General features: G+C 46.4%; 1 protein-coding gene across 2 annotated transcripts in view; it reads left to right on the forward strand.

Moving 5' to 3' along the window:
• The window catches only part of FAM227A (family with sequence similarity 227 member A), a 63,806-nt gene that overhangs the window by 29,272 nt on the left and 10,979 nt on the right, over window positions 1-23,555 (forward strand). For both annotated transcript variants that reach the window (XM_003264754.4, XM_030815543.1), the window contains 4 exons: window positions 11,544-11,631; window positions 13,659-13,753; window positions 19,417-19,574; window positions 21,985-22,137. In XM_003264754.4, the coding sequence (XP_003264802.2) occupies window positions 11,544-11,631; window positions 13,659-13,753; window positions 19,417-19,574; window positions 21,985-22,137 (494 nt within the window). The remainder of the gene's footprint in view (window positions 1-11,543; window positions 11,632-13,658; window positions 13,754-19,416; window positions 19,575-21,984; window positions 22,138-23,555) is intronic.

Raw genomic sequence — 23,555 nt, forward strand, 5'->3', positions numbered from 1 at the left:
TTAAACTGACAAAAGATAGTTTAACAGGAGAAAGGCATTCAAATTTTATTTGATGTTAATATTTTTACATGACGTAGGACTTCATTGGAAGAAAATGAAAACCTCAAGGAAGTGGCTAGGTCTGATAGTTTACATACCACCCTAACAAAGAGTAATTAATTGTGGAGATGTGACAAGACAAAGGAAAAGAGGTTTGGGCTTCTAGGGATGGTAAATTGTGGGAAGGTAAAAATATGGGAGAAACTAATGGAAAATAAGGATTCTTTCTTTCTTTTTTTTTTTTGAGATGGAGTCTCGCTCTGTCGCCCAGGCTGGAGTGCAGTGGCACAATCTTGGCTCACTGCAAGCAAGCTCTGCCTCCCGGGTTCACGCCATTCTCCTGCCTCAGCCTCCCGAGTAGCTGGGACTACAGGCGCCCACCACTACACCTGGCTAATTTTTTGTATTTTTAGTAGAGACGGGGTTTCACTGTGTTAGCCAGGATGGTCTTGATCTTCTGACCTCGTGATCCGCCCACCTCGGCCTCCCAAAGTGCTGAGATTACAGGCGTGAGCCACCGCGCCCGGCCAAGGATTCTTTCAATAAGATTTCTATATGCAGATTCAAGGGGTGCTATCTCCAGTGATAAGTTGTCTCTTCTTCCTGGTACTGGAGATGGGAAGCGGGGACACCTTCACAAAGGAAAATTTATGCTCTGCTTTTAGATGGAAAGTGGAATTGTAAAGAGATTTCCTGCATCTGCTGTTTTTCAATTGCCTCAGGTCAAGATAATTCTTATGCAAAGTGGCCTATTTTGGGATGGCAGATTCTGACCCCCTTCACTCTCATCCTCAGGGTCAGCTTTCTGCCCCTCTGGGCTGGATGAGGTTCCTTGTTATACAGGCCAATGTCCCTTTCCTTCAGAGCACTCATGTAATTATTTGATTATTACCGTGATCATGGCTGTTTCCACCCCTCCCCCGTCTTTTTTTTAACTGGTTTATTCTTTTAGAGACAGGGTCTCACTCTGTTGCCCAGGTCAGAGTGCTGTAGTATGATCATAGCTCACTGCAGACTCAACCTCCTGGATTCAAGTGATCCTACTGCCTCAACCTCCTGAGTAGCTGGAACATGTCACCATGAATTTTTAATAGAGGGGTCTTGCTATGTTGTCCAGGCTGGTCTTGAACTCCTAGCTCAAGCAATCCTCCCACTTTAGCCTCCTGAAATGCTTCAATTATAGGTGTGAGCCACCAGGCCCAGCCTCCCCGCTAATCTTTAAACCCTAGGACAACATTCCCACTTCTAGTATCTGAATGCCCCATTTGTAATGACATGCTTCCTTAACAAATGGCATTGGAGGCTTAATTCATTAAGACAGCCTCCTCCAACCGGTGTGGAGGCTCACGCCTATAATCCTAGCACTTTGGGAGTCCACGGCGGGCAGATCACAAGGTCAGGAGATTGAGACCATCTTGGCTAACACGGTGAAACCCCATCTCTACTGAAAATACAAAAAATTAGCCAGGTGTGGTGGCACACACCTCTAGTCCCAGCTGCTCGGGAGGCTGAGGCAAGAGAATTGCTTTAACCCGGGAGGTGGAGGTTGCTGTGAGCTGAGATCCGTGCCACTTCACTCCAGCCTGGGCGACAGAGCGAGACTCTGTCTCAAAAAAAAAAAAAAAAATCTGTTCTCACAGGTTCAGATTCTAGCTGTGTGGCCTTAGGCAAGTTATTTGACTTCCCTAAGACTTTGTTTCTACAGGTATAAAATAGGTACAACAACCATGGTGCCTTCTTGCAGACATTCTGAAGACTGTGCGGTCCCACAGCTCAGAAGGGCACTCGGCGCTGCCTGGCCGCACCACTGTACCGCCCTAGCATGCCCAGATTCTCCCACCTTCGAAACACTTCCCCTGCAGCGTGTCCTTCCCCACCTGCCCTCCACCCCAGCACCATCCAGGGAGGGTCTTCACTGAGAAATCACAAGCAGTCAGCAGGAAGGCCCGTGCCTTCCCACCACCAAGACAGCCTGCCCCCATCTGCACCCTCGCCATCTGCCATCTCTGTGCCTATAGCGAGGTCCTGCTCCCCTCCCAGGTCAGTCCCCAATCTGTGTTCTGAACCGTGGCCCTCAGCTTCCCAAAGAGAGATGCCCTTAGCGCCCCTCTTTCCTACATCCTCATTTCCTCCTATTCTGTGGGGTCATTCCCATCACCGAACAGCAGTGCTTTCATCATCTCTTATCTTGACTCCACATCCCCATCTTCTGCTCCCTTTCACTCCAGAACTTTTTTTTTTTTTTTTTTTTTTTTTTTTGAGACGGAGTTTCACTCTTGTAGCCCAGGCTGGAGTGCAATGTCATGATCTTGGCTCACTGCAACCCCCACCTCCCGGGTTCAAGCGATTCTTCTGCCTCAGCCTCCCAAGTAGGTGGGATTACAGGCTTGCGCCACCATGCCCAGCTAATTTTTTTTGTATTTTTAGTAGAGATGGGGTTTCACCATGTTGGCCAGGCTAGCCTCGAACTCCTGACCTCAGGCAGTCCACCCGCTTCAGCCTCCCAAAGTGCTGGGATTACAGGCATGAACCATGTCCAGCCCAGAACTTCTTGAAAGATGCCTCTGTACCCCCATCTCTGGCTGGCTACTCCTGTCAGGTTCCTGCCCTCAGCAGCCACTGCAGCTACTCTTGCCAACAGCGTGGGGACCCCACTGGCTTGGACTGAGTCAATCCTCTAACCTGTTTGGTGTGGTTAGCCTCTCCCATCTTCTTGAGATGCTTCGTTCTCTTGGCTTCTTTGTTGCCAGACTTTTGACAGTGTTTTCCTTCCTCACTGGCTGACGCCTCTCCATCTTCCCTGCCAGCTCCCTGTCCTGTCAGTCTACTCTTTCCCAAGCCCCCTTCCTTACTGTATCTACATACTCTCCCTGGGTGGCCTCATTTGGTCTGGTAGCTTCAAATACCGCCCGTACGCCAGTGACCCACCTTCGCCCTGGCCTCTCCCGGAACTCGTACTGGTCTGTCCACCAGCCCTCTCAGCCACACCAGGAGGATCTGAGACTTAGCCAGGGGAGGAAAGCACCTGACTCCTAGCCCCCAGTGTCCTCTCTTGCCTGGCTGACTGCAGCAGCTGCCACCTGGGCTCCTTTCTTTCACTTGTAGCACCAACCCAGCCTCCACACAGTGACCAGAGTAACCTTTTACAGATATACATCAGATGAGGTCATTCCCTGCTTAAAACCTCCAATAACTTCTTCATTGCATTTGGAATAAAATCCAGTCTCGTTCACCTGACTTGCAGTGCCGTACAGAATCAGGCCCCCCCACTCCAGGTGCCTGGCACTGATGCCTTCCCGCAGCACCAGGCAGCGGACTTCCTTCTGCCTCTTGGACGTGCCAGGTCTACGCCTGGTTGGGCCTTTGCACTCGCTGTCCTCTTTGCCTGGAATCTGCTTTCCTCAGGGATCCAGAGGAGAAATCTGGTTCCTCCTTGTCCCTCAGATGCCAGGTTCACTGTCATTGTCCTAGAGAAGCTGTCCCTGACTGCCAGCCACTGTTTTCCCATCACCTATCTCAATCTCTGTACAGTACTTATCTTCCTGTTGGATTGATGTGTTGTTTAGAGTTTATCTCCCACTCTTAGAAGGTAAACTCTGTCCGGGCACAGTGGCTCACACCTGTAATTCCAGCACTTTGGGAGGCCCAGGCAGGCGAATCACTTGAGGTCAGGAGTTCAAGACCAGTCTGGCCAACATGGTGAAACCCCATCTCTACTAAAAATACATAAATTAGTTGGGCGTGGCAGCGCATGCCTATAATCCCAGCTACAGGGGAGGCTGAGGCAGGAGAATTGCTTGAACCAGGGGGTGGAGGTTGCAGTGAGCCAAGATTGTGCCACTGCACTCCAGCCTGGGCAACATTTATTGCTGTTCTATCTCTTTTACCTCCTAGAACAGACCTAACACAAAGAAGACACTTAACAAATATTTCTGGACTTCGTAAATGAGGTCATCTATGTAAACTCTTGGCCCTGTGCTTAGCATATGATGGTGCTCTGTAAACGTCAGTTCCCAAAAAGTGCAGATGACACAGGTGCTGCAGAGGGACAGCCATCACCCAGAGACCCAAGACCAAAATATTATTCAGTGTTTGGGTACTGCCTGTCACAACGGCTTGAAACAAGCGTGTGTTCTTTGTACTGAAATACATAAACTCTTCTGACAGTTATTTCAGGAACCTAGTTAAGAGATTCCATTTACTGCCCCCAAAATAGAAATAATCAAAAACTCTGGAACCTTGAGCACAGCTGAAGTTTTAATGGGCAAACCAGGATAGAGGGAGTAATTGGGTTTTATGGTGGGGATAGAGCCCCTCTCATCAAGAGCAGACACATTTTCCCATCTGCTCAATGAAAGAGCTGGCTGTGTTCAAAATATGTGTTTCAATGGCAATGGTCTGTCTGAGAGTCCACAATTGAGGGGAATGAGTTGCAATTACTTTCCATCTCTGGCCTCCTGTCTGCCCTTCTCTTGTTTAAGTGTTAGAGATTTGCACAGTGGAAATGAAAAAGTATCTAACCGGCCGGGCGCGGTGGCTCACCCTTGTAATCCCAGCACTTTGGGAGGCCGAGGCGGGCGGATCACGAGGTCAGGAGATCGAGACCACGGTGAAACCCCGTCTCTATTAAAAATACAAAAAATTAGCCGGGCGTGGTGGTGGGCGCCTGTAGTCCCAGCTACACGGAGAGGCTGAGGCAGGAGAATGGCGTGAACCCGGGAGGCGGAGCTTGCAGTGAGCCGAGATTGTGCCACTGCACTCCAGCCTGGGCGACAGAGCGAGACTCCGTCTCAAAAAAAAAAAAAAAAAAAACAAAAAGTATCTAACCACAGAGCTGGCTTCTGCTATGAGACCCAGCTATAAATTAGGACACCCACCTATTAGAGGCTGAGTCATTTGTTCATTTAATAAATATTTTTAAAGATAAAAAGTTTTAGGAAATGGAATCTGAGGGAGAAAATGATAGGGAGAGAGAAAACCAGGGAGATGAAAAGAGCAGCAGGCAGGATATTCTCCCCTGCGTCTCTTTGTACAGTGGCTCAACTCTGTGTCCCCCTTTCCCAGCTCCCCAGGTCCTAAACCTGGAGAAGTAGTATATGGTTGAGAGACCAGACTATCAAATTAGGCATGGATTAGAATCCTAGCTCTTAATCTGGCCAACATGGTGAAACCCTGTCTCTAGTAAAAACACAAAAATTAGATGGGCGTGGTGCTACGCACCTGTGGTCCCACGCACCTATGGTCCCAACTACTTGGGGGACTGAGGCATCTCTTGAACCCAGGAGGCAGAGGTTGCAGTGAGCTGAGATCGCACCACTGCACTCCAGCCTGGGCAGTAGAGTGAGACCCTGTCTCAAAAAAAAAAAAAAGAATTCTAGCTCTCAGATGAGTCATTTCATCTCCCTGAACCTCAGTTTTCTTATCGGTAAAATAGAGAAATCAGTCACAATGTGGGCATTAAATATGATCTTATATTCAAGCACTCAGCAAACAGCATAGCACAGAGTAAGAACTCAATAAACATTAGCTCTTATCATATTATACGAGGGTGGTACCTAGAGAAACACAGCTGGAGATTAGGAAAAATGATGTCTTTGAGCCAGGAAGGCATACGTTTCAGGGACTCCCAACATCCGTAAAACCCAGTTGTACACACCTTCCCCGTTAGATATGTCAGGTGCAAACACGTAGTATTAGGATCCTGAGCTTTGTCTCTGGGAAGATGATGAGATGGCTAGAAAGTGCATTGTCAGGGTCCAAGGACATCCCTGGGCTGGGACCTTGGACCTAGGTCCTTGCAGGGGGAAAGCAAACAAACATTATATATATGTATTTTTTTTTTGTAGAGTTTTTGTAGAGCCAAAAAAAACAAAAAGACAGTGAAAGAAGGCCTCTGTAAGGAGGAATCATCACCAAAGTTCTCAGTTGCAAACCACAGAATCCAGTCCAGCTACTTTAAGCAGAAAGAAATGTATTAAAGGTACACAGCTCCCCGGAAGAGCCTCTGTGTTAGCTTCAGAGGCCATGCTGCCAAGAATGATGCCCAAACCATACTGCCTCTGCCAAGTTGTACTACTGTGTGCCAGTGTGACTGAGGACTGGATGTTAAAAGTTCTACTCTGCTCCTTGAAAAACCAGTTGCTCCTGTCAACAGTCTCTCCAAAAACTGGAGTCTGCATGCTTCCCATTTCCTCCCCATTGCTCATTTCCATCTTGAAATCTCAGGCAGGGGTGGTGCATCTGCAGGTAGAGCCTAGGTGAAATGTCTGCACCCCAGCTGCAACTTAAGTCTTTTACCTTGGGGATGGGTTTCACATATATGGAGAAGAAAAAGCACACATGTAACAAGTAATGACCCCAGAAAATACCATTTGAGCTGAGAACCAAGAGATGAGGAGTCAGCCATTGGAAGAGTAAATGGCAGAACCTTCCAAGAAGAAGGGACAGCATGTACAAAGGCCCTGAGGCAGAAAAAAAGAGCTCGAGTGTTCAGGAAACAGAGAAGGCCAATACTGTACCCCAGAGAGTGAGAAGAGAGGGACAAGCGAAGGCTGGGATGTTGGCAGGGCTGGATGCTGCAGAGTTGTAAGCATCATAGAAAGGAATATGAATACGGATATAATACAAGTGCCATGAGAATTCATTACATTAGGGATGACATGATGTGATTTATATTTTTTAAAGATCACACTGTCTTTTGAATATGGAGGATGTATTGGAGGGGCACAGAAGACCAGCTGGGAGGCTTCTGTATTTGTCTAAATGACAAATATGGAAGGTGGCAAGAAGCAGACAGACCTGACGCTTTGGGAGATGGATCTTTCAACACTTGCTAGTGGGTTGGCTTCGGGAGTGGGGAGGAGAAGTGGGGGAAGAAAGGACGGAGTTGAAGGCTGCTTCCCAGGTGTGCAGCTTCAGCATCCGAATGGTGCCATTTACTGAGATGGACAGTGTAGGGTTTGGGTTAGTGGAAAGCTATCAAGAGTTCAACTTTGAACTTATTAACTTTAAGATGCCTATGAAAAGTGCAAATGAAGATAGATGCCAAGTGGGTAAATATACAAGACTGGACTTTGGAGGAGAGACCTGGCTTACAGAGAGAACAATTTCTACCCAAGCCAAAATATGGGAACTAGGATTGCACAACTACCGTGGAACTACAGGCAAAGGCACTGGGGTACAGTGCTGGCCTTCTCTGGGCTTGGTGCCAGGAGACCTACATTTCCATCGAGGTGATGATGACACCTATCAGTTACATTGCTTGAGGCAAATCTAGGCCTCCATGTTTTTGTCCACAAAATGGGCATCACGACTGGTATTAATTCTTATAGATTCAATCTAGGGGTAGGTGATGTCCCAGAGATTGTCGTTTAGTTATGTCTTGTCAGAATACCTACTAATTTTACCAGAGTTTTCCCAAGTTCAACAGCATATAGTCAGTGTCCTTAACAATAATGACTCAGATTTTTCCAGCTCGTGCCTATACCTGCTAATTCCAGGTCTGCGCAGCTCCCTCCCCACCCCGACATTTCTAGGCATTCCTAGATTGTATCTCATAGTAGCTCAAATATAGACTCCCCCCACCCCCAACTCTGTACAATAACAACTGAGCCCTCAGCATGGTGAATCTGAGCAGCTGGGTGGCCAGGTGGGCTGGAACAGTTCCATCTCCTCTATGCTGTGATGGGACAGGGGGTCTCAGAATAGTCTTGGTTTACCCCCAACCCTTATGATAGTCACCTTGCCTCATACACCCATGGGGTGGTGGCTGGTCACAACATCAGGGAATGGATAGGAAAGTTTTTATTTTTATTTTTTTTTCGAGACGGAGTCTTGCCCTGTCACTCAGGCTGGAGTGCAATGGCGCGATCTCGGCTCACTGCAACCTCTGCCTGCCAGGTTCCAATGATTCTCCTACTTCAGCCTCCCGAGTAGCTGGGGTTACAGGTGCCTGCCACCACCCCCAGCTAATTTTTGTATTTTTGTAGAGACAAGGTTTCACCATGTTGGCCAGGCTGGTCTCAAACTCCTGACCTCGTGATCGGCCCTCCTCAGCCTCCCAAAGTGCCAGGATTACAGGCGTGAGCCACTGCGTCCAGTCCAGGAAAGTACTTTCTAAGTGGAAGGGCATGGTCTCTATGGTGAGTCTGCCATGTTCAGGTTTTCTTTTGTTTTTGTTTGTTTTTGAGATGCAGTTTCACTCTTGTTGCAATAGCGCGATCTCAGCTCACTGCAACCTCCGCCTCCCATGTTGGGGTTTTCTTTGCATATATGCACTCTAGTCCTTACAACAGCCCTGCAAGATGGGTCATTATTCTTATCTATATTTGACAAAGGAAGTAATAGACTGAGGGGGTAAATGGCTTGCCCCAGGCCACACAGCTGACCTCAGCTGATGTCAGGACACTGTCAATCTGAGCTCTCTCTGCATCAGCAAGCTGCCTCTCCAGGAAGTAAGAGGGTCTAGTCACTGAAATCCAAGCGAATCCCCCTGCATTGTTCTCTGCTCCACTGCAGACCTCTCTGAGGCCTGTTAAGAATGAGCCTTGCCAGGAGTGGTGGCTCAGGCCTGTAATCCTAACATTTTGGGGGACTAAGGTGGGAGGATGGCTTGAGCCCAGGAGTTTGAGACCAGCCTGAGCAACATGGTGAGACCCCCTGTCTCTACCAAAAAAAAAAAAATTTTTTTAATTAGCCAGGTGTGGTGGTACATGCCTGCGGACCCAGCTCCTCAGGAGACTGAGGCAAAAGATTCACTTGAGCCTGGGGGTTTGAGGCTGCAGTGAGCTGTGATCGCACCACTGCACTCCAGCCTGGGTGACAGAGTAAAGACACTGTCTCTTAAAAAAAAAAACAAAACAAACAAAAAGTGTCCGGGCCCAGTGGCTCACGCCTGTAATCCCAGCACTTTGGGAGGCCAAGGCGGGCAGATCACCTGAGGTCAGGAGTTCAAGACCAGCCTGGCCAATAAGGTGAAACCCCGTGTCTACTAAAAATACAAAAAACTACCTGAGCGTGGTGGCGGGCGCCCATAGTCCCAGCTACTTGAGAGGCTGAGGCAGGAGAATCACTTGAACCCGAGAAGTGGAGGTTGCAGTAAGCTGAGATCGCGCCATTGCACTCCAGCCTGGGCAACAAGAGTGAAACTCCACCTCAAACAAAACAAAACAAAACAAAACAAAAAAAAAGAAAAGAAAAAGAATGAGCGTTGATGCTTCATTAAGCTCTGGGAGTGTTTTCCCTGCAACCACCTCAACACTGTAAAAACCAGTAGCTGTTGGACAGCCAGCTGCATGATGTCTGGGAAGTCCTTTCGGCTTTCTCCTGCCCATTCAAATATCACATTTCTATAAAAGCAAACGGTTGTTGTTGAGGCTGGTGGACTGCTTGTCTGCCACTTGGTGGGCCATCTGTTTAACATTGCGAACCTCCTACTCATCCTTAAAGACAGAATGCAAATGTCTTCTCTCCTTGGAAGCCCTCCAGCTCTCGCCCAGACGAATCCAGCGTTGTCTGCTCTAGCTTCCCGTGATACTCTCCTCATACTGCTTGTGGCCAACTATGAGTTGTTTCCCAATATCTGTTGTCCCCTTCACCTGTGAAAAGAAAACCTCCAATTTTTTGCTGGGCATGTACCTGGCCGAAATCAAGATTGTATTTCCTAGCCTCCCCTACCTCTATGTGTGGCCACATGACTAAGATCCAGTTAATGAGATGTAAGTGGATGTGTCATGTGGCAGTTTCTGGAAACCTTCCTTAAAAAACAGCTTTATCTCTTTGTCCTTTCCTCCCTCCTGCTGCCTGTAATGCGAATGTGATGGCAGGAGCTCCGGATGCCTCCTTGGACCCTAAGAACAAGGATCTTGGCTGGGTGCAGTGGCTCATGCCTGTAATCCCAGCACTTTGAGAGGCCAAGTTGGGCAGATCACCAGAGGTCAGGAGTTTGAGACCAGCTTGGCCAACATGGTGAAACCTTGTCTCCTAAAAATACATAATTAGCCGGGTGTGGTGGCACACACCTATAATCCCAGCTACTCGGGGGGCTGAGGCAGGAGTATCATTTGAACCCGGGAGGCAGAGGTTGCAGTGAGCCAAGATTGCGCCATGGTACTCCACCCTGGGTAGCAAGAGCAAAAGTCCATCTCAAAAAAAAAAAAGGAACGAGAGTCTTATTTTATCTTATGAAAGCTGGAACCGTGTGCTGGAAGAAGTCAGAATCTATCCTGGCGCGGTCGCGCATGCCTGTAATCCCAGCACTTTGGGAGGCCGAGGCAGGCGGATCACTTGAGGTTAGGAGTTCGAGACCAACCTGGCCAACATGGTGACACCCCATCTCTAATAAAAGAACAAAAATTAGCTGGGCGTGGTGGCAGACACCTGTAATCCCAGCTTCTTGGGAGGCTGAGGTAAGAGAATTGCTTGAACCTGGGAGGCAAAGGTTACAGTGAGCCGAGATCGTGCCATTGCACTCCAGCCTAGGCAACGGAGCAAGATTCCGTCTCAAAAAAACAAAAACAAAAACAAAAAAAGTCCGAATCCCTGAGGACTTAGCACCACCAGTGCTTAGAAACACCATATGAACCCAGGCTTGCCCGCCTTCAGACTTTTATATGGGAGAGAAATGTATTTATATTTACTTATTTAAAGACAGGGTTTTGCTCTGTCACCCAGGCTAGAGTACAGTGGCACAGCCATGGCTCACTGCAGCCTCAACCTTCCGGGCTCAAGCAATCCTCCCACCTCAGCCTCCCAAGTAGCTGGGACTACAGGTGCACACCAGTGTGCTTGGCTAATTTTTTTTTTTTTTTTTTTTTTGTAGAGACAAGGTCTCACTATGTTGCCCAGGCTGGTGGGAGAGAAATTTCTACCTATTTTGAGCCACTGTTATTTTGAGTCTCTGTCACATTCAAACATAATCCTAACTTCTGTTGCCTCTCTATAACAAATATGGGATGCTTTCCACACTTTAGTGTAACTGTCTATTTCCTGTTATCTCCCCTGCTAGACTGGAAGCTCCTCAAGCCAGGGGCTCAGTTTCAGTGTTTGCCCAGTGCAGGCACATTAGTAGTTGCCCAGTGAAACATTTGCTGAAAAAGGTGGTTGCATAAAGGGTGACAGCAGTGTTTTTGGAGCACTCACCTTGAGCACTCATGTAATTTGCATGCATTTGCTGACTTAATCCTACAAGGAAACCAAGGCAGTAAAGAGGTTTGATGACTTGCCTCAGATCACTGGCTGTTGAGTGAGAGAATTGGGACTGGAACCCTGGTTGCCCTGGGTCCCCAGCCCATGTGTTCTCCCCATCAGCCACTGCTGTCTGCCATGCTCCTGGGAGGACCTGAAAGGTCTCGTTCTGCATGTTCCTTTGCTGAGAAGAGTAAGAAATAGCAAAGAAATTGCATGTATTACTTTTTTGTATTTCTCTCACTGCCAATTTTATTTTGTTCTCTCTCTCTCTCTCTTTCTCGCTTTCTCCCTGTCTTTCTCTCTTTTGTCTCCTGAAGTCTTCTAGTGCAAATTCACCCAATGAAAAAGCCTCTTCGGCCAAGCAGAACTCAGAAAAAAGCTTACGAATGCAGAATACTGCAAAAGGTATATTGACTACCAAAAAGGGAAATGTAGGCTTTTGGCTTAGTTATTATCTCCAAAACCCTGATTTCTTGGGTTCGTCTGAACAGAATTTGCTACCCTACTTTATACTTGGGGTTCCAGCCTGGGCCTTGGTACCAAGTAATATTTTATGAAAGGATGTAGTTGTCTTTTCAGTTCAGTAAGCATTGATTTTTTTTTTTTTTTTTGAGATGAAGTCTCACTCTGTCACCCAGGCTGGAGTGCAGTGGCACGATCTCAGCTCACTGCAGCCTCTGCCTCCCAGGTTCAAGCGATTCTCCTGCCTCAACCTCCCAAGTACCTGGGACTACAGGTGTGTGCCACCACACCTGGCTAATTTTTGTATTTTTAGTAGAGATGGGGTTTCACCATGTTGGCCAGGCTGGTCTCGAACTCCTGACCTCGTGATCATCCCGCCTCAGCCTCTCAGAGTGCTGGGATGACAAGCGTGAGCCACCTTGCCCGGCCTAAGCACTGATTAAGTTCTACTTTTGTGGTGATGAGGTCAGCACAGTGCTGATATCTGTGGGGAAGAGAGGTTATTGACACTGGAAGAAAATAAAGTTAAGACATGATGACTCCTCCTCTCCCCCACCGGAAACCAGTAATTACTAAGGTTGGAACTAATGTGCACCCAGGTCTTAATTTATATTGGTGACTGTGATAGTACAGAGAGGTCAGTGCCATTGAAAGAAAAGTTTCATGTTACTCGCAATTCCCCTGGCAATTCCCCCTGGAAATCGCGAGTAACATTAAACTCAGCACATCATGCAGGGCCACAGGGGGAAGCACCAGTGCTGGCCAGGAGGCAGAAAGGAGCGTGGGGAAGGGACAGGCCACACTCTTTTTTGAAGTTTCAGCAGGAAAGACAAAGCAAGGCATGGTAACCAGTTTAGGATTAGTTGGGTACATTACAGTGTAATCCCAACACTTTGGGAGGCTGAGGCAGGAGGATTGTTTGAGCCCAGAAATTTGAGACCAGCCTGAGTAACATAGCGAGACCCTGTCTTTACAAAAAAATTTTAAAATTAGCTGGACACCGTGGTGCACATCTGTAGTCCGAGCTACTCAGGAGGCTGAGGTGAGAGGATCGCTTGAGTCCGGGAGGTTGAGGCTACAGTGAGTCATGACTGAGCCACTGCACTCCAGCCTGGGTGACAGTGAGACCGTGTCTCAAAAAAAAAAAAAAAGTTTAGAATTGGCTGGATTGAATAATTCCAATGGGCTCTGGGGCATAGGGGCTGTCCCTAGTTGGTTTAGTGTGTGAGTTAGAGAAAAGAGTTGGTTCAAAGTGTGCCCTCTGGATTGTAGGAGAGGTATGTTAGCAACTTTGTCTGTTAGTCTAGCCCTGGTAATTAATGGATGGCAAATAGACAAATACAGAATATAAGAAAACACAGAACAGGAACTGTTCAGTATCATCCTAGGTAATTTCACATCATTATTGTTATTTAAACTTTATTCTTTTTCTTGAGGGAGAAATGGATGCTCAGAGAAGTTAGTATGTGAATTATGTCCCAATAAAACTGTTAAAGAAAAAGCTTGGGGACCACTGATCAAGAGGTTTAGGCAGGGCTCTAAATAGAGGTAAATATTTGTGGGAAACTTTGCAAGTCCCCCAGAGCTTACATATATATTCACTTCACCAAGACCCATGTGTCAAAGAGGAGTTGCCAAGGGAAATTAGGAAATATTTGAACCGAATGAAATGAGACCTTTTCTAATATGAGCATTTATTTAAGGCTGGAGACTTCCCTCTAAACACTTCTTTAGCTGGGCACAGTGGCTTACGCCTGTAATCTCAGTACTGTGGGAGGCCGAGGTGGGCAGATCACTTGAGTCCAGGAGTTTGAGACCAGCTTGGTCAACATGGCGAAACCCAGTCTCTACTAAAACTACAAAATTTAACTGGGTGCTGTGGCACACACCTGTAATTCCAGCTACTCAGGAGACTGAGGCACGAGAATTGCTTGAACCTAATGGTCATTTTCTTGCTGTCACATTGACAGAGCATCATTGTCAGACCCTGGTCTTGAAGAAACCTACACAAGAAGTCAAGAGGATATCAGAAGCAAGAGAATGTGAGAATATGTTTCCTAAAAAGGTGAGCACATGATTGGAAATTTAATAGTAAAGGTGATTCCAAAGGGGGTGAGAGATGTGGTAAGAAAATGATAATTAACATTTAATGAATATTTACTATATGCCAGGTACTATGCCAAACCTTATGTAAACAGTGCATTTTCTTTTACTGTCACAGTCCTCTGAGATAGTTACTATTGTTATTCTCCAGTTTATTAATGAGCAAAGTGATGCTGGGAGCAGGTACCCAATTTGTCAAATATCACAAAGCAAATAAGTGATACTAAAAGTAAAAAAATAAATAACAATAATAAAAAAATAAAGGCTGGATGGATGCAGTGGTTGATGCCTGTAATCCCAGCACTTTGGGAGGCCGACGCAGGTGGATCACTTGAGGTCAGGAGTTTGAGACCAGCCTGGCCAACATGGTGAAACCCAGTCTCTACTAAAAAATACAAAAATTAGCTGGGCATGGTGGTGCCTGCCTATAATCCTAGCTACTTGGGAGGCTGAGGCAGGAGAATCGCTTGAACCTGGGAGGCGGACGTTGGAGTGAGCCAAGATCGTGCCACCGCACTCCAGCCTGGGCAACAGAGTGAGACTCCATCTCAAAAAATAAAAAAATAAAAAGCAAAAAAGTGATAAAACCAAGATTTGCACGCAGATCTGCCTGGCTCTGAGCCTAAGCTCTCAATCACTGAGCTTTCCCTCCAGCGCAGTGCCCAGCACAGGAAAGTCACTAGCATCATTCTCTCCTCTTCCCCTTCCCCACAAACCTCAGTGGATGGTAGTTTATATCAATAGGAACTTCAGTCTTGTGTAGTGGGACCAGAACAGGGTGAGAGGTTTGGGAGCTTCCCCAGGCACCAGCTAGCAAGGAAGTCGGCCATAGAATTTGGGCCAAGTACCATGAGGAATGTAGATTTCTTGTTTTTTGTTTTTGTTTTTTTGAGACAGTCTCAGTCTGTCGCCCAGGCTGGAGTGAGTGGTGCCATCTCAGCTCACTGCAACCTCCGCCTCCTGGGTTCAAGTGATTCTCATGTCTCAGCCTCCCCAGTAGCTGGGACTACAGGCGTGTGCCACCACACCCGGCTAATTTTTGTATTTTTAATAGAGATGGGGTTTTACCATGTTGGCCAGGCTGGTCTCGAACTCGCAATCTCAGGTGATCCGCCCCCCCTTTGGCCTCCCAAAGTGCTGGGATTACAGGCATGAGCCACTGCCCCTGAGCTAATCTTTTGACTTTAATCGCAGTGTTTTATGTTAGAAATTTTTAATTATTATAGTCATATTTAGTAGTCTCTTACGGTTTTTAGATTTCATTTCTTGCTAAGCATTTTACCATTCTAAGATTATATAAAACATCTTCCCCAATTTTTTCCCAATATTTTATATTATCACCTATTCTCAATAAAATCTTTACTCACATAACCCCCCAGTATCACCAGGGGTCACTCTATTCCTTGGAATTTCACTAAAAATTGGCTTAAGCATTTGTTATCTAATTTGTTTGAAGTCTAGTACCCTCTCAAATATGTTTGTGACCTCTGGGGGCCTGATGTTTTCCTGGCACTAAGCTCCTGGTCTGGTCTACATACACTATACACATACTAACTGCATCAGCCCAAATGTGGAACTCTAATGATTTTTACAAAAACCACTCACACAAGTCTTCTGTGTGCATGTATTTGTGTATATAGAAGAATGGAAGACTTTACTGAAGTTTAAAGAGATGAGGAGAGGGGAGCCTATACCACAGGAATGCAAATAATTTTTTTTTTTTTTTGAGACGGAGTCTTGCTCTGTTGCCCAGGCTGGAGTGCAGCGGTGCGATCTTGGCTCACTGCAACTTCCACCTCCTGGGTTCAAGCTATTCTCCTGCCTCAGCCTCCCAAGTAGTTGGGATTACAGGTGTGTGCCACCACGCCCAGCTAATTTTTGTATTTTTAGTAGAGATGGGGTTTCGCCATGTTGGTCAGGCGGGTCTCAAACTCAACCTCAAATGATCAGCCCACCTTGGCCTCCCAAAGGGATTGTAGGCGTGAGCCACCGCTCTCAGCCCACAGTAATGCAAATAATTTTAAAATTAATATTAGTTGGCTGGGTATGGTGGCTCACACCTGTAATCCAAACACTTTGGGAGGTCGAGGTGGGCAGATCACCTGAGGTCAGGAGTTCGAGACCAGCCTTGCAAACATGGCGAAACCCCACCTCTACTAAAAATACAAAAATTATCCAGGCATGGTGGCAGGTGCCTGTAATCCCAGCTACTCGGGAGGCTGAGGCAGGAGAATTGCTTGAACCCAGGAGGCGGAGGTTGCAGTGAGCAGAGATCGCGCCACTGCACTCCAGCCTGGGTGACAGAGCGAGACTCCGTCTCAACAACAACGATGACAACAACAACAACAGCAACAAAAAACTTCAAGCCCAAATGCAGTAGAGGCCAGATCACCCCCTCAAAAACACACGAGTCAGGGGCTGTTAGGAAAGGGGAAGGATGCTGGGTTGCCAAAAGAATGACCCTCAGAGAAACCTTGCACTGCATTAGTGGATCCTAGATGCTGGACTTTCGTAGGCTTTGAAAAAAAAATTTTTTTTTTACTAAGTAAATTCATTAAAACAAAATGACTGCTGTCTGTCATCAGTAGCATTTTATAAAAGAAAGTCATTAATATCACAAAGCAAAAAATTTAAAAAGGTCCTTAAAGTGAATCAATTTACTTAGACTCATGTAGATTTTTCCTTGTTTCCCTCATTTCCCTGGTGACCACTGGACACAGCATGGCCCCCATTAGGAGACAGCATGTCAGAATCACTGGACCAAATGATCTATAAATTCCCTGCTAACTCCAGGTTTCTGTGATTCCAGTGGTATCTTGCTGTTAGAATAGTGGTTCTCAACTGGGGCAATTTTGTCCCTTGGGAGACATTTGGCCAGCTCTGGAGACATTTCTAGTTGTTACAACTGGGGGCAGGGGGACCTTGGGGGAGGCCAGGGATGCTCCTCAGCATCCTACAATGCACAGGACAGCCTCCCACAACAAAGAAATATCCAGCCCCAAATGTCAGTAGTGCTGAGGTTGAGAAACCTTGCTGGAGACAGAAGAAATCCATTAGACGATTAATTAAATGCAACCCTATCCCATTAGAACAGGATTAGAAAATAGTGTGATTGGGTACTGCTGCAGCCTTTATTCATGAGGTGGAATTTTTGTTCCATTAAGGTATAACTGCTTCTTCAAAATAAGATGTATTTTTTTTTAAACACAAAAGCAGTATTGTCGTTTTTGGAAAAAGGCAGAAGAAAACAAACTATTCTTGCCCCAGCCTGTTCTCTTTCTGATCTGTTTCCTCTTGGCTGTCTATTAGCATCTCAAATAGCATCCAAAATGGGACTCGACTTTCCCACCACCCCAGCCTGTTCCTCCCCAGATTGTCCCACCTGAGCAGCTGACACCCAAGCCCTCTGAGCTGCCCTAGACTCTTCTCTTTCTCACACCTACGTAGAGTCGAGTCCGTCAGCAAATCCTGCCAGTTCTCCTTTATCATATGTTGTAAATTTGCTCACTTCTCACCCCTTGTCTGCAACCACCAAGTCCTGGGCCCCATCAGCAATTCCCCAACTCCTGCAGGGGCCTCCTGACTGCTCTTCTGCGCCCATTCTTACCCATCACAGTCATTTCTCCTCACATCAGTCAAAGAGACCTTAACAGATTACTCAGATTATATTTTACCCCAGCTCAGAATCTGCCAGTGGCTTCCATGACCCTTAGAAAAATATCCCAGCTCCTGGCCGGGCGCAGTGGCTCACGCTTGTAATCCCAGCACTTTGGGAGGCCGAGGCGGGCGGATCACGAGGTCAAGAGATCGAGACTACGGTGAAACCCCGTCTCTACTACAAATACAAAAAAATTAGCCAGGCGTGGTGGCGAGCGCCTGTAGTCCCAGCTACTCGGAGAGGCTGAGGCAGGAGAATGGCGTGAACCCGGGAGGCGGAGCTTGCAGTGAGCCGAGACTGCGCCACTGCACTCCAGCCTGGGCGACAGAGCGAGACTCCGTCTCAAAAAAAGAAAAAAAAAAGAAAAATATCCCAGCTCCTCACCATGACCACAGCGCCTGCTCCCTCTGCACCTGCCCCCACCCCTGTGAGCCACCTCATTTCTGCCCCTCAGCCACACCAAGCACATATCAGTGGCTGGATCTGTTGCACCTGCTGTCCTCTTAGCCAGGAACAACTCCTGATAGACCTTCCCATGGCTCACTCCCCCACAGCATTCAGGATCCCTGGGGTCTCACCTACTCACAGCCTTCCCTGATCACCCCATGGAACCCCAGTCCTCTCCTCCCTACCACTCTCCATACCCTGGCCTGATTGATCTTATTAGTATTCATCATATCAAGTTATTCTTTTATTTATTGATTTTTTTCATTGTTTTCTTCCAACTGTAATGCAAACTCCATAAGGGCTGGAATTTGTCTCGTTCTCTGCTGAATCCCCAGCACCTAAAATAGTATTTATACATAGTAATCACTCAATACATATTTGCTGAATGGATTATTAATGTTTTGGTAAGAGTCTTCCAGTCTCTCATCTATCTGTTTTTTACTAAATAATTTTCTTTTTTCTTTTTTTTTTTTTTTTTTTGAGACAGAGTCTCACTCTGTCGCCAGGCTGGAGCGCGATGGTGCAATCTCGGCTCACTGCAACCTCTGCCTCCCAGATTCAAGCGATTCTCCTCCCTCAGTCTCCTGAGTAGCTGGGCCTACAGGCGCACACCACCACGCCCAGCTAATTTTTGTATTTTTAGTAGAGACGGGGTTTTACCATGTTGGCTAGGATGGTCTCGATCTCCTGACCTTGCGATCTGCCTCGGCCTCCCAAAGTGCTGGGATTACAGGTGTGAGCTACCGCACCTGGCTTTTACTAAATTATTTTCTATAAAATATATAACACTATCGGCTGGGCACAATGGCTCATGCCTATAATCCAAGCACTTTGGGAGGCCAAGGCAGGCAGATTACCTGAGGTCAGGAGTTTGAGACCAGCCTGGCCAACATGGTGAAACGCTGTCTCTACTAAAAATACAAAAATTAGCCGGGCATGGTGGCTGGTGGGCCCCTGTAATCCCAGCTACTTGGGAGGCTGAGACAGGAGAATTGCTTGAATCTAGGAGATGGAGGTTGCAGTGAGCTGAGATTGTGCCACTGCACTCCAGCCTGGGCAATAGATTGAGACCCAAGTCTCAAAAACAAAATAAAATAAAATAAAATATATATCTATACACACACACACATCAAACTTTGCATATAAACATAAAAACACTATCAAACTTTGCATCTCAGTATTTAAAAATTTACTATTATACCTGAAGCCTTTTTTAGGTTATCAACTCTTCATAAACATTTTAATAGTGACATACCATTCCTTTGGGTAAAGAGATGAATGTCTTCTCCTTGAACATTTAAGTTATTCTCATATTTTGCTATGTATAGTAAACATCTCTGCAGTGGACATCTTTGCCCCTTGACCTTTTTTTGCTTTATGTTGAGTAATTTTCTTAGGATGCATCCTAAAACTGGAATTACTGGATCAGAGGACATGAGTGCTTTGATGCCTTTCCGGTTCTTAATACAGACTGTAAAAATGACAATATCCTTTATTTTTCCTTTTTCTTTCATCCTCAGTCATGTGCTGCCTGCAAAAGCCCTGAGCTGACTTCAAACCTCTTCAACATTTATGGGAAGAGCCCTCTGATTGTGTACTTTCTCCAGAACTACGCCAATCTGCAGCAGCACGGCAAGAATGTGTTGATAGTCAGAAGGGAAAAGACCACGAGCACCCCATATCCTTGTCACTGTGGGCAGGGTGCGCACTGCTCCAGGCCCCCGCATCCTCTTCCCAGAAGCAAAGGTCAGGGAATGGCATCCAGGCCTTAGCACAGCGCCTGGCACACCATGTGTACTCACCAGAGGTGGCCAGTGGTGCGAGCCTCAGGGTCAGAATCGTGCTCATCTTAGTTCCAAATCCTAGAGCCAGCCTTGTGAACTGGCCGTGAGACCCCAGGGTGTGTCAAATTTCCTTGTGTGCAAAATCTCTTTTCCACCTACCAGAATGAATGTGCTAACTTGGTATTCTAACATATATTGAAACTAAATAATGCTTCCCAGACACTCGTTGACCCCAGAGTATGTACTGACCAGGAATTTTGTTGTCCACATGTATGTTTCATCTAACACCCTCCTCAGACACACTCCTTCCTTAGACCCATTAGCAAATTCCTGGCCCTGTTGCCATTCATCCTAAAGATCTAATAGAAAGCTCAGATCTCAAGAGAACACGTGTGGTTGGCCAGGCGTGGTAGCTCACGCCTGTAATCCCAGCACTGTGAGAGCCGAGATGAGTGGATCATCTGAGGTAAGGAGTTTGAGGCCAGCCTGACCAACATGGTGAAACCCCGTCTCTACTAAAAATACAAAAAAAATTAGCCGGGCCTGGTGGTGCATGCCTGTATAATCGCAGCTACTCAGGAGGCTGAGGCAGGAGAATCGCTTGAACCCGGGAGGCGGAGGTTGCAGTGACCCGAGATCGCGCCATTGCACTGCAGCCTGGGCAGCAAGAGTGAAACTCCATCTCAAAAAAAAAAAAGAAGAAGAAAACAAGTGTGGCATATATTGGTGTCCTGAGTCTTAGCAGCTTACCATAGGAGTCAGAGAACACGGGTTCTATTTGGAATCAAACTGGTCTATTGGTTCAGATAGACCTGGACTCAGGAACCAACTCTACTGCAAACCAAGTGATTTGAGATAAGTTCCAGCTTCTCTCTGTGCCTCATTTTTTTCACCTGTGAAATAGGGATAAGAGTACATGCCTCATAGGGCTATTATGCAGATTACAGACACAACAGAGATAAAGGCTAGTGCCTGGCAGATAACAAGGGCTAGGATGATCCACATCTACATTGAGCTCCCCAACAGGAGGAGTTTCGTAATGAACTAGGAGGACTTTGCGTCTTCTGCATAGAACTCCATGTCCACAAACTTATTTACATGTTCTGTAGGGAGAGAGTAATAACAACAACTCACATTTCATAGTGTTTTATTTCGTGCAACATGTTTTCCCAAACATCACTTCCTTGTTCTCTAAAGACAGTTAAGTGTAGTGGAAGGAACCTGGGTTGGAATACGCGGCCCTAGATTTGAGTCCCAGTTTAGCAACCACTGGCTTTGAGATCTTATGTGCACAGCTCGACCTCCAAGCTCAATATCTTTATCTACTCATTCCTAAAATTTGGATAGTTATACCAAACTTACAGTGTTGTGATAAGGATTAAATGGCATACAGCTGGTACTACATAAATAACTACCATGATTATGATTAACATCATCTAAGGTGGGCATTATTATCTCTGTTTTACAGATATGGAAATGGAGGCACAGAGGATGACTGCTATCTTGTCTGAGGTCCCACAGCTTGTGGCAAGTGTAGCTGAGATTCTAACCAATCAAGAAAGGGTGGAAGGAGGGCAGAGCAGAGGGATAATTTCTTTTTTTTTTTTGAGACAGAGTCTCACTCTGTTGCCCAGGCTGGAGTGCAGTGGTGCGATTTCGGCTCACTGCAACTTCCGCCTCCTGGGTTCAAGCAATTCTCCTGCCTCAGCCTCCCAAGTAGCTGGGATTACAGGCGTGTGCCACCATGCCCAGCTAATTTTTTGTATTTTTAGTAGAGATGGGGTTTCACAGTGTTAGCCAGGATGGTCTCGATCTACTAACCTCATGATCCGCCTGCCTCGGCCTCCCAAAGTGCTGGGATTACAGGCGTGAGCCACCCCGCCTGGCCGAGAATATTTTTATATACAAACGAGATGGAGAATGAGGCCTTGAGCTGAGAGAAAAGGAAAGCTGGGAGCCCTTCCTATCCACTGCTGTGATAATAGAGTAAGAATTTCAGATGACAGTCTAAAAAAGTATTTCTTAGCCCTGCCTTCCATCCACAGGGGTAGAGAAGGACTTTATTCCTACGTAGAGAACGCCTGGCCACAGATAGGATGGCCTCTTCCCTCCAAAGCAGGCCATGGTCAAAGAGCAGGAGAGTCATCTCCTGCTCAGATTTCAGGTATCTTATCCAGAAACACAGGGCATTTTCCCTGCTCTGTCCTCCATGCCCCTCTTCCCCGTGCACTGCACTCATGCCACTAACAATGCAGCGTCAACACAGTTCCACAGTACGGGGATTTCCTTGACAGCGGAAGCCACTGACTGCACCCCAACATATACTGATGTCATCAACGAGACCCTGTGCAGCATGAAGAAGCGGAAAGACAACCTCAATCAGTTGTACCAGCGTCACTGGACTGAATGGAATTATTTTGACAAGCATCTAAAGGAACTGCAAGACAACTTCTCCAGGTATGGAAGGGGCTTTGGGGAATGCCATTGTTGCAGCACTTATCTTTTGCAGCACATCATCATCATCATTTTTAAATGGGTTGGTGGGGGCAGGGGGGTTTCCTGTAGCTATCATAAGCATAATCAGCTTTCTTGTGGTCAGAATATAAACTAATAACAGAGACCAGAGCTTTTTTTGTTGTGATTTTTTTTTCTAACTACAAAAACATTATGTGTTCAATGAAAGCAAACAAAGGACCTGGAAACCACATAAAAGTACCAAGAGATACACATCGCCAACATTTTCCTATAAATCCTTCCAGTCTTTTTTTTCTGGGCCCATATATCTGTATCACTAAATAAAGTAGTAGAGTCATACTGTCGTCTGTTTTTTAGACCTGTTTTTTCCCACTAGCAGCATATTATGGACATTTTCCTCTGTCTTCTGCCTTTTTCAGAATTTTTATTTTACTTAGAAAAACCTTTCAGAAAGTTGATAGTACACTGAACTGTCCATCAGGCATTTGCCAAGTATTCACATTTTGCCCCATTTGCTTTCTCTCTCTAATATCCAATCCAAATTCAAATTTCCCCAATTGTCCCCAAAGTGTATTTTTATTTTTAGAGACAGGGTCCCACTCAGTCACCTGGGCTGGAGTGCAGCAGCTCAATTACAGCCCACTGCAGCCTCGAACTCCTAGGTTCAAGTGATCCTCCTGCCTTAGCCTCCTCTGGAGTGCTGGGATTCCAGACATGAGCCACTGTGCCTAACTCAATGTGTCTTCTTTGGCTTCACCTGCTGCTCTAGGATCCAATCAAGAATCACAAATTATATTTTGTTTTTTGTTTTTTGAGCCAGAGTCTCACTCTGTTGCCCAGGCTGGAGTGCAGTGGTGTGATCTTGGCTCACTGCAGCCTCTGCCTCCTGGGCTCAAGCAATCCTCCTGCCTCAGCCTCCTGAGTAGCTGGGACTGTAGGTGTGCACCACCATGCCCGGCTAATTTTAGTAGAGAAGGGGATTTGCCATGTTGCCAGGTTGGTCTCAAACTCCTGACCTCGGGTGATCTGCCCCGACCTCAGCCTCCCAAACTGTTGAGATTATAAGCGTGAGCCACCGTGCCTAGCCAGAAATTATATTTAGTTTTATCTCTTTGGTGTCTTTGAATCTATAACAGTATCCTGTCCCCACCCCCTTTTATTAATTGTTTTTTATGACATGGGCTTTTTTGAAAAGCTCAAGCCACATTCTGGGTTTTTCTGATGTTTCCTCAAAGTATCATTGACTTTGTTCCAGTATAGCCTATGTTTCCTCTACACTGGACATTAGGTCTATACTAGAGGTTTGATTAGATTCAAGTTAAATCATTTTGCCCAGAATCTTTCACAGATGATGTTGTATATTTACATTGCATCCTATTAGGAGGCATATCATGTCAGGT

The sequence above is a fragment of the Nomascus leucogenys genome, chromosome 7b, assembly GCF_006542625.1.
Source record: "Nomascus leucogenys isolate Asia chromosome 7b, Asia_NLE_v1, whole genome shotgun sequence".
Lineage (NCBI taxonomy): Eukaryota > Metazoa > Chordata > Mammalia > Primates > Hylobatidae > Nomascus > Nomascus leucogenys.